This window comes from Humulus lupulus, chromosome 3, assembly GCF_963169125.1.
Source record: "Humulus lupulus chromosome 3, drHumLupu1.1, whole genome shotgun sequence".
In the NCBI taxonomy this organism is placed as follows: Eukaryota; Viridiplantae; Streptophyta; class Magnoliopsida; order Rosales; family Cannabaceae; genus Humulus; species Humulus lupulus.
Genome location: NC_084795.1, coordinates 120,030,296 through 120,042,005, shown reverse-complemented (window position 1 = coordinate 120,042,005; position 11,710 = coordinate 120,030,296). Strand labels below are relative to the sequence as shown.

The window sequence follows — 11,710 nt, the reverse complement described above, 5'->3', positions numbered from 1 at the left end:
ACTTATCCTATCAATTGTCAATATCGGTCCAGTCCAATGTAAAAAATACATCTGATCTTATCTACTATGCTAATTTTCTAGAAAGAACATAACACCACAATGTGTAAGTAGATCATATCGTAGATTGGCAAGTCAGTGCAAATCCTGTGCACTGACTAATCTTAGGACTAACTTATTTTTTAACATATAATCATATTTATATTCCACTATGATTACGTCACTATAAATACGATTAGTTATATGCTCGGGATTTAATAGAAGTTTATATTAAATAAATAATCCTGAAAATAAAATATGTGAGCAAAGTGATTAACCAAGTCAAAAAATGATTTCGACTCTTTTATTGATTATAAAATGAGATTACAAAGAATTTGAGTTTTAATTAGGACATAAAACCCTAACAAGGTGCCTTATTGTTGAGGCCACCCGTCGTTCATCTAGGCGTACTAGCTGAGGTCGCCCCTCTTCTACCCCAATGTCTTTTACTGGTGGTGGAATTTCTACATCTCTTTGACCTTGATTATTTTCAGGGGTGTGAGCTAGTGGATTCAGGGGAATCCTTGTTCACCTGGATACAGTCCTTGCTCGCCCATTCTGATTGGGATGTTTCTTAGTGACATGGGTTGCCTGTTCATTCCTGTGAACATGCGCGGGCCGATCATTTTTGGGAACCTATCCCGAGGGCACAGTGCTCGGAGTGGAGGTCTGAACTAAACGACTCACATTAGCTTGCAGGGCATGTACGGCATACTCCTCTTAGATCCAGTTTCCCTCCTTCCAACATTAGGATCGGTTGTAGGAGGCAGTAGTTGAGACAATATCTTTTCAATGCACATGTTGGCGTGGGCGAGATGGCTTCTGAGCTGAGTATTCTTCTGCTCAACCAACCCTATATAATAGGTAGAATCTAGTTTGTTACGGTAGTGTTGCGATGATGAACTACATGTTTCATGCTGGTCATCATTTTGGCCTTGGGGATACTTTCCAGGACATTTGGGCATTGAGGTACCCTCTTCAGCAGGACTGACAGAACAAAACTCTCCTTAGTCTCTAAGCCTCTCTGACTCATTATCACGTGCAGACCTTCGTGTTACCACCATTGTTGTTAAATAGGTTTTGGAGTGAAAAATCTAAAAGCTTAATTAGCTTCGCAATGAAAGCACAATTCTGTTGACGCGGTTTTTCTCCAACAGTGAACTGAGAAGTTAAAGGAGGAATTAGGTTTTGTATAAACTGTAAATAAGAACACTCAAGATTTTACGTGGTTCAGTGTTTAAAATTCACCTAGTCCACGAGTCTGTAGTATTGCTTTGGTGATCTCTGAGAAAATTGTTTAAGACAATTTTATCAGAGTTTTGGCATACAAGATTTCGGTCCCTTTTTCAGTCCATTTCCCCTCTATTTTTAGGGGTTATAGAATTTAGTGACCGTTTACACGAGTAACATACACGTTTCAGTAACTCTCCAAACGTACAAATAAATGTAATAAAGACATTAACTACTTTATATTATACGTTTATCTGGCAAGAGTTACAACAGTTACAATATGTCACTGATGCATGTAATGTCTCTCTAAGTCCTTAGGAATTCAAGCCTGCGCATTCCAAAGGTTTATAGCGATCTGAATGTACTCCTCGAGTTTGAGGGTTATAGGCTCCAACGACCTGACCATCGAGATGCTTGAGATGTGACTTAAGCGATATAAGGAAAGTGTTAAGCGATCTCCATGATATCTGATCGTCTCATACAAGTGATCTCCTTGATGCCTGATTTCAGCCGAGCTTTACTCAGGCTACAGACCTTATCACTTATACAACGTTTTGAGGATTGAATAGCCTTCATTAACTGCATGTCAGCTGTATCGCGAACAAGACATCAGAGCTCGTGTTTTTTCAGGTACAACATATTCAAATAAACTCTTTCGAATACTTTTATAGAAATTTAATAAAAAAATAATAATTTTAAGTAAATAAATGGAAGGTGTTATTTCCTTATTAAAGTCAATTTGGATCAAAAATTTATTCAAATATGTATTTTGTACTATTTGGTGAAACAGGGGATGTAATTTGATATTATTGAAATACAAGAGTGTAAGTAGGTATTCAAACAAAATATGAGTGTAATTTGGTATTTTTTAAATCACAAAAATATAAATGAGTATTTAAGCAAATTACAAAATTACTCTAAAATAATGATGATGATGATGATGATGATGAGCGTCAATTTGGATTTTTCATTAAGCCATGCTCAAGTGTACTATCTTGGCTAAAGTACAAAATTTATAGTTTTTAATACCCATAAAGTCCATCTTATCCTAAATTGTTCATAATATTATTAAACAGATCTAGAAGATACACTCTGTGCAAATCAACCAACTCCCAACTCTACTAAATAGAAGTTTTAGGGACAAATGAAAAAATAAAATAAAAAATAAAAAGAGTATATACTGTATCATTATCACATGATGAAACATGTTTTAATCATCGAGAAAATGAAACATCTTAATATACTTGGTAATAATCGCCAGAAATGTCTTACTCTCTTATTAAATTTCCAGAAAACACCCCACTATGTAATTGACCTTGCTCTAATCACCACACGGCTAAAACAAGGTCTATGGAGAACCCCTTGGCCACCATGATTTATAGTAACTCTTGTTTAGAATTAAACCCTTTCTTCCTCATTTTAATAATTATAGCAATAATATTGACACCTCATGATCATCATCAAGTACTAGATCTTCTCAATAATCTTCGCAAATATTATAAGTCATTCATTTTTGGGTCCAATTTCGATCAACTGGGGTCATGGGAAATTGCTGTGCTAAAAAACAATTTCGAGAGCCAGACCAACCAGTCCTCGTTGTTGAGCTTCCTTCAGGTCTGGATGCCTATAGTACTACTACTGACATGCTTAATTAGATAACTGTTTTAACTTCAAAATATTTCCTACTTTAATCTGTGATTGATTTCGTATAATACAAGGGCTCAACAAACCAAGAGTTTTTCAGCCCAGCATAAATCGTGAAGTTAGAACTTTAAATGGAACTAATATTAAAGTCTCCTCAATTAAGATTTCTTCATCAATTAGCCCAAGAATGGGTACGTATGACACCTGGTTTCATATCCTGCACTTGGCGCTACTACTATTATTTTTAGCTCTTACATATAACAACTCTATAAAATTCTTCTTAATTTAACGAGAAAACAGCAGCCAAGCATAATAAATTACATGGAAGTACTGGAGATGAAAAACACAGGCCATCACGTCGACCAAAGAATAGTTCATTTGTTTCTTCAAACACCAACATAGGTAAGTGGGTAAAACATTATTTTTATTTTATTTTATTTTATTTTTTGTTACATATTTTTATGATATTAAATACAATACAGCAAAGGGGAGAGAACAATATAAAAGATCTGGGAAGAGACCAAGTTCAATAGAAAAAGTGAAAAAGAAGAATATTGTTGATATTGAGGTGAAAAAGGAAGACGTGAGGTCTAATGTAGCTCATGATAATATTAGCTACAAAGTCCCCTGTATTTACTATAGTATACTAAAAAAGGCAACTCAAAATTTTAGCAAAAAGAATTTATTAGGTGAAGGGGGTTTTGGTGATGTTCATAAGGGGTACCTCACTCATCGCACCATGAACCATGCCAAACCAAATGAGGGTAAACCAGTCGCTGTAAAAAGGCTTATTAACCGTCGTTCACAAGGCCCCGAAGCTTGGAAGGTGGATTTTTAAAATATACATATTTCTCTTTGTTTCCACTTTTTTCTTTGACTATTAATCGTGACAAGATAAAAAATACTATTCCCATGTCAAATTTTTTATAATTGCAGATTTTGAAGAAAAAAAAAACTTTAAATTGTGTTTGACTGCAGACAGAAGTAGATATTTTGGGCATATTAAATCATCCACATGTAGTACAGCTAATTGGATGTTGCAATGAAGGTAACCATAGAATTTTGGTATACGAGTACATGACTAAAGGCAGTCTAGACACCTTTCTTCTCAGAGGTAAGTGCGCCATTTTCAATTTAAAGGTCAACTTAGAAAAATGGTATTGTAGTCACCTTTCTACTCACAGCTAATTGGGTCCTCCTTTTTTCTCATTGACAGAAAACCGGAAAGAGTTAAGCTGGCGCAGGAGAGTCCAAATAGCAATAGGGGCAGCCAGTGGCTTAGCCTACCTTCACACTCATGGAAAGCCTATCATTCATAGGGACATCAAAGCTTCCAATGTTCTTCTAGACTCTGTAAGTTCCCTGTTTTTGGTTGTTTCATGGGAATGGAACTTGGTAGAAACTATTTTATGATTTTAAATATGTGATTAATCACAAATGTGTTGATATTCAATTTTCCTTTGTTTGATTGTTTTTGAGACATCTCATTCTAATGCACTGCAATATCTTGGCAACATTGGCAGCACTTCCATGCCAAGATTTCAGATTTCGGCCTTGCTAAATATGGACCCGAAGATGAAAATGATCACCTTAGCACAAAGGTTATTGGCAGCAGAGGCTATTTGGCTCCAGAGTACTTCTATAGAGGTAGGGATCAACACCAACCTTCACCACTCCCCAGGATTTGTAGAAATGAGAGACATTTTGAAAAAAAGAACTTTCTATTTTAAATGGTTACAGGGCATTTGACGATAAAGGCTGATGTATACAGCTTCGGAGTGGTACTCATGGAAATTTTGTCTGGTTCATGTGCGGACAAGAGATATTCAAAGGGGATTCAAGAAGATCTTATTGAGAGAACAAAGTTCCTCCTCTGCAGGAACACCAAGCCCGAACTGCATACCGTCATTGACAAGCAGCTTGGAAAGAACATCCCCATGGAAGAAGCACGAATATTCGCAGAACTTGCCTACCAATGCCTCAGCCAAAATCCCGAAAGCAGACCAACCATGACGGAAGTGGTGGCTGGTTTAGAGCAATTGCAACACAACGAAGTTGGAACCAGTACTCGTCAGAACTTCATGGTTGCGAGATTTTCTGCCTGGCCTCTTCCCTCTTCCAAAAGGTCGTCTGGAAAATCTGGATGCATATAGCTGAGTTTGTTGTTATGGGTGTCCTGATAAGACCTGCACGTGCCTTTGGCAAAAAACCTGATATCTAACATGTAACAATGATAACAAGGTCGTTGTGTAATTTGAGTAATACTAATGAGCAAATGCTTTCTGAAATATTAACCATCTACTTGAAATGATTTCACTACTATATGAAACAATGCAACACAACTTGTCATGAGTACTGCATGAAGGATAAATATGTGTATACAACTCAATCAAAGGAAAAAAAAATGTATAAATATATTTGGGAATTAAGCTGAATTATTCACACCAATATAATAAACAAGAGGACAGCCATGATTTAGGAGCTCCATATCATGAAAAAAAAAAACTGGACAGTAACCTGTTCCAGCATACTTCAAAATTGTGTCACATGAATGACATGCCCCGTACTCCATTCTATGGGAGCAAAATGGTAGCAGAAGAAATTAACAAATTTGAGTGCTCAGCTAATGCACCCGAGGAGATTGTTGGATGGATCGCAATGGGGATGCAATGGGTGGTGGATTTAGAGGAGAACGATGTTGACGCATTGGAGACTTCCGGGGAGACATGGAAACTGGGTGCTGCTCTGGTTGGGGAAGAGAAGCTGAATTTTTAGGGCCTTCAAGCTGTTCCAGTGTTGCTAATACATCTGCCATTTTAGGCCTGAGTTTAGCTTCATTAAGTAGGCACTGCATGGCAAGCGTAGCAGCTGTATATGCACCTTTCTGAGGATATTGGCCCTCCAATTTGGTGTCCATGATCCGAAACAACTTTCTTCTGTCACCCAAGTATGGCTTTGCCCAGTCTACCAGATTCTGCTCAATACCTATTTTTGATTTATCGACAGCACGTCGTCCAGATAGTAGTTCCAATAGTACGACCCCAAAACTATAAACATCACTCTTAGCTGTGAGACGACCTGTTCATTAGCAAAACCAGAGTAAGAGGACCACCTTTCTTAATAAATTCACTATAACTTAACCACTTTTAATTTATAAGTTCACTATAAATTAAAAGGATCAATAACCAGAGTAAAAGAAAAATACACTTTAATTTCATAGAAAACTGTTATTCTCTGAATCGTCACTTGCCGTAAAAGGTTTTTTTTACCCCACACAGGGATGCAATGTCAAATAATAGTCTACTTTAATGTAAGATCAAGTTTCCCCAATAACAGATACTGAGGACTAATAACTGTGGATAGCAGGGTAAGACTACACATTAATTAACATTGAAATCAAACAAACCTGTAGCAACATATTCAGGAGCAGCATAGCCATGAGTTCCCATAACCTGAGTTGACACATGAGTCCTGTCACCAGTCGGACCTGCCTTGGCCAAACCAAAATCGGAAAGTTTTGCATTGAAGTCCTGCATCACAATGTGTATCTTAGACAGAAATGCAAACCGTAATCATTTTACTCAAGTGACAAATTTTACATTTTATTTTAACATACAGCGTCTAATAAAATATTGGATGCTTTAAAATCTCGATATATGACTTGTGATTTGGCTTCATGGAGAAAACTAAGCCCTCTGGCAGCACCAATAGCTACTTTCATCCTTATTGCCCATGAAAGTGGCTGTGGCCCTCCTGTGAACCATTACATAGGAACCAGTATCAGAAACAAAGTTCACAAAGCCACACCAAAGACATTTCTAAGTCCAACAAATACAGATTACATAGTTTCAAAAGGCAACAACTCTAGAAACTCATCAAAGTCATATTTTAGCCAGTGACGTAAGTATGTGATTGGCTGTAGAGACAGCTCAACACTGTATTTCCATGCAGTCTACTTTAGCAAGACGTGTGCTAGCAAGGCTATTTTCATTCTCTTTTACACTCTTGTCTCACGGACATGTGGATTCAGTAAAATTAGAGTTATAAAAGAAAGTGGAAAATAGTGTTGCTAGCATTTCTTTTTTTTAGAAATTAAAATGCAGAAGAACTAACGTTCAGGAAGTAAGCTAAATATAGATTTTTAATTTAATTTTTCAAAAAAAAAAAGTTAATTTCAGAGCACCACTTACTTCTAAATAGATGATTCTCCAAGCTTCCTTTTGGCATGAACTCATAGACCAAAAGCCGATTCTCACCCTCTAAGCAGTATCCTATAAGCTTGACCAGATTTGGATGATGCAACTGACCTAGATAATTTACTTCCGTCTGAAATTGAGTAGCCATCAGTGAATAACTAAGGCATAAAATCGCAGAAGAACTCACTCCAAGAAAATTGAGAAGAAACTTACCAACCACTCTTTGTGACCCTGAAATCCTTCAGGTTTTAGCTTCTTTACAGCAACCACTATCCCTGAACCAGGTTTTACAGCAGTATATGTGTGTTCGTCAATCCATCCTTTGAAAACAAAACCAAATCCTCCTTCTCCAAGAAGACTGTCGGGACGGAAATTTCTCGTCGCATTTTTCAGCTCATTGAATGAGAAAGGATTCAGATTTGAAGATGATAATATTTCACCTTCAGTTCGTGGTGTAGGAAGACTTGAACAGTTGCTTTTTTCACTAAATGAAGGAATGGTGAGCGTGGAAGCAACTGAAGAACGACTAGTTCTGCTTGAATTCTTTGAAACTCCTGATCCTGACAATAAGAAAATGTTGAGTCAGAAAGAATTAAATTTACACGAAAAATGGCCCTGCTTCTAAGAAAACTTAAGAGTCAACTAATAAAAAACCACACCCCATTGAAAGCAACCATAAGTGTTATATTTTCTACAAGCCTTAGTTATTTAATCACGAACTTTATTGAATAAAAATTTTGCTTTGTTAAAAAACTGCTCCGTCATCGTTATCATACATATTTTGGGGTCACTCTCAACAGAACTAAATACAATGTATCAGGAATATTTTAACAATAAAAGAAATTCCATGCCGCCCTGGATGATAAAATGCTTAAAAAATAAGCAACTTTGACCCCGCACTCTTTCTAGTACCATAATATGCTTATCATGTGTGATCTCATTCTCAAGGACCACACAATATCACTTTATACACCTCTACACGAGACCATGAATCAATCCGCTTCAACACAGGGGCGTAGGCCACGCCTGCTACTGAAAGAATCAAATTGAGACTAAAAGTTTCAAAAAGATCTAAAAAGAAAGCTGAACACTTACAGTCACAATTCTAAACTCAAAATCAATTGCAAGAAATATCACAATCTCTTCAAACAGAATGAGATTAAGCTTAAACTTAAAAGCTATAATAGTTTTAAAATATAGGAGAAATGTTTATTCTAGGGCTGTGCAAAAAATCCAAAAAAGAAACGGAATAAACCGCTCAAAGTTACTGCCCAAACACAAAAAAAAAGCTAAACCTACTGAACCGAGAACCGCTGAAACCTCCTTGGCAAAAACCGACGTCCGTAGGTTTATAAGCCCTAGTTTATTCCACAATAGCAAGGCTTATTTACAACGCTCCGTCTTTTACATATCCGTACAGTCCATCCACTTAAAGGAAGAAAAATAACGAGGAATTGAATGAAACAAACCCTTTTAAATAAGTTCTCAATCATTTAATAACTACTAAAAACCGGCAAGGTTTTCAAGATGTAAAAGAACACCCGAACACCCTTTGAAACTCTCATCTCTATAAATAGGAATATATATATATATATAACCTAACTCAAATTGGAAAAAATAAATTCTTACTGATCTTCAATGACCAGACTAGGAAAATCGGGATGAGAAACTTCGCGTAAACCTACCATAACATACTAATGAGGTTCATAATATAACCGCAAGTAAACAAAATGGCAAATACCGAGAAAGTAAACCGATCTCAAAACGAGAGAGCATGAGGTTCTCACTATTTTAATCCACTTTCGGAAGAAAAATAGTTGCCGAACCAACTCAATAAACCAATCAAAACCCACAACCAGCTCCTTAACAAAAAAAATCAGTTAGAAGGATGTATTGAGAGAGAGAAATATGTAAAAATCAAACAGTTACCAGAAGTAACGTGGGAGCTCAGAGCTGTATCTACTTTTGCAGAAGAACCAAAACAATTACCCATCAGGTACTCCAAGAAAATCCTGCTCCAAAATTTATCAATCTCCTCTGTTGCTCCGAAATTAACAGGTCATTTCCAAGAGAATTACTAAACTCAAGCAAGAAAAGAGAAACCCAACAATACAAAGTAATCAAAAATGGCAACAAAAATCAAAAACCATATCTATATCTTGCGTATTTGAATTTGGTTTGGGAGACAGCTTCCAAGAAACTAATGAAGAAGAATTGATTTGAAGGATTTGGCCGCCGTGGAATGAAAGAAGCTGGAAGGAGAAGTAGCTAACTTAGCTGAGGAGGAAACCAAGAACAAACACGTAATGAGAAAAAGTCTTCTTAAGTCTCTCTCTCTCCTTTGGGCCTATACGACAAAACGCGTGGCCATATGATCACGATGACGTGTGCACCATCCCTTGGATTCGGTATGCATATTGTCCTAAATACCCTTAGTCACATGATAATTTTTCTTGACTAAATAAATATATAATTGTTCTCAGCATCATTTCCACCAAAAAATATCCAATACATTCACACTAGATAAACCCAAGTAATAAGAATGGGACTATCATTATCTTGTTTGACTTTTTCAAATGTAAATAATTAGTTTTTATAACATAAGCGTTTCTGTAAAAAAAAAAAAAAGTATATATATATATGTATATTAGGCGTAGTTGCATTGACCACGTTTTTATTTTAATATGAGGTGATAAGTCAATTTAACTTTGTTAAATAGTAATGTTTTTTCAGGTTGTAAAGCATTCGTTGGGCCGGGCAAAAGTTAACATAGCATTTGATAGGAAGATTACACTCACCCACTTTATATTATAAATAATTAATAATTTATTATTAATATTTTAATATACCTATATTATAATATTTATTAACTTAAATAACAAATATTCAAATTTTATTTACTTATTTAGTATACCACTACTTTTTTAATATAAACTAATTTATTAATTCAATAATTATGTGTATAATATACCCAATTGGAAATATTAATTTATTACATTTCCTTAATTAATTGTTTTGCTAATTATGACTAAATCAATTTTTTCCTTATTTTCTTTGCTTTTTACGACTGAGTTTTCAATCTCTAATTTTTGAGTTTTATGTTTTTTTAAACAATTTATAAGTAGTAAATTTTTATTTTGAATGAACAATGTTCCATGTTTACTTCAATACTAAGAATTGATTTATTTGGATACTATTTGGTATTTTATATTTTATTTTGTTATCATTTATTAGTTTAGCTCCTAAAAAAATCACATAAACCACTAAATAGTATCAAAATAATAGTTACTTTATAATCACTATTATTGTATTTCTCCATTTACTTTGTGTTGTAGTATACTACTAGATAATTAATAAAATAATACTATTTAGTATCCTATAGAATCTGTTTGTTTGTATATCTTATAAAACATTTACTATTTAGTATCTTATGGAATAATATATGCTACCATATTTAACTACTTATTGGAGATATCTTATACAAGCTAGTATATACAATCGGATATTTGTTGATATCATATGTAATTTGGTACTAATTGGTATCCAAAATAACTTATTATGAGCTAATATGCAATCTGATACTTATTGGTATCATATGTAATTGTGTATTAATTATTATGCACTTTGGTATATATACTAGTTGGTATCCAAAAATAACTTGTTATGATCAGCTAGTATACAATATGATATTTATTGGTATCTTATGCCATTCGGTACTAATTGGTATCCAAAATAATTTGTTATGAGTTGGCATACAATATTTGTATGATATCCATTGGTGTCAATTTGGAACTAATTGGAATCTCTTAAATAACTTGTTATTGTGTATAGTATGCAATAAAAAACTACATAATATCATACTATAATATATAATTACATGATATATTTTATAATGTGATAACGTATTTCCACTTTAAAACGATTAATAAGGAATATTTTATTATATTTAATAATTGTTTTAATGAGTGTTAAATGTTTTGGAATATGTTATTAATAATGAATGAGGATATGAATTAGTTATGGGAGATATTTGTCGTGAATATAAAATTTGTTATATTTAATAATATTATAGTCAATTTTAGTATATTATTTTTCTTATAACAAATTTGTAGTTATTTTGTTATAGTTGTATATTATTGTAAAGTCCCCTAGATATTCATTAACACGTTCTAGAGATGGAGACTTATCCGAGTTTTGGTTAATTTTGTGAATAGTTAATAGAAAAGGTAAAGGAAGAAAATAATAATAATATATTGACAAATAATATTAGAACAATTTTTCTTTGGTTTCAACCAACCAATTATAAATTATAAAACTATCATCGAGTAGTCTATAATCTATTAGCCACCCTTAAAAAATCCAATTAATAAGCGGATTTGCATGATTAGCCACAAATCTGTGCTGTGGGGAAAAATAGTTATAGTTATATTGTGGAGAAAAACAATTTTAGCTGTGTTATGGGAAAAAATTAGTATTTGGTAAATTATAAATATTAAAGTGTTGTGAATTAGAAAAGTTGTAGCAAAGCATTTGATAAACTATATGATTGAGGTGTTGTTAAATATTAAAAGATCAAAACAAATGTTATATTTTTTTTATTTTAT

General features: G+C 34.1%; 2 protein-coding genes across 2 annotated transcripts; one reads left to right on the top strand and one right to left on the bottom strand.

The window, feature by feature from the left end:
- The first annotated feature begins 2,807 nt into the window (after positions 1-2,807).
- Positions 2,808-5,063, top strand: LOC133824985 (probable serine/threonine-protein kinase PBL11). Its single transcript, XM_062257992.1, has 6 exons — positions 2,808-2,880; positions 3,393-3,736; positions 3,889-4,024; positions 4,127-4,263; positions 4,434-4,557; positions 4,651-5,063. The coding sequence occupies exons 1-6, from the start codon at positions 2,808-2,810 to the stop codon at positions 5,061-5,063; spliced, it is 1,227 nt and encodes a 408-aa protein (XP_062113976.1).
- A 238-nt stretch (positions 5,064-5,301) lies between these two features.
- On the bottom strand, positions 5,302-9,395 carry LOC133823086 (probable serine/threonine-protein kinase PBL3). Its single transcript, XM_062255678.1, has 6 exons — positions 9,036-9,395; positions 7,320-7,666; positions 7,101-7,236; positions 6,527-6,663; positions 6,317-6,440; positions 5,302-5,988 (listed from the first exon to the last, which is right to left on the bottom strand). The coding sequence occupies exons 1-6, from the start codon at positions 9,097-9,099 to the stop codon at positions 5,534-5,536; spliced, it is 1,263 nt and encodes a 420-aa protein (XP_062111662.1). The 5' UTR covers positions 9,100-9,395; the 3' UTR covers positions 5,302-5,533.
- Between the last annotated feature and the right edge of the window lie 2,315 nt (positions 9,396-11,710).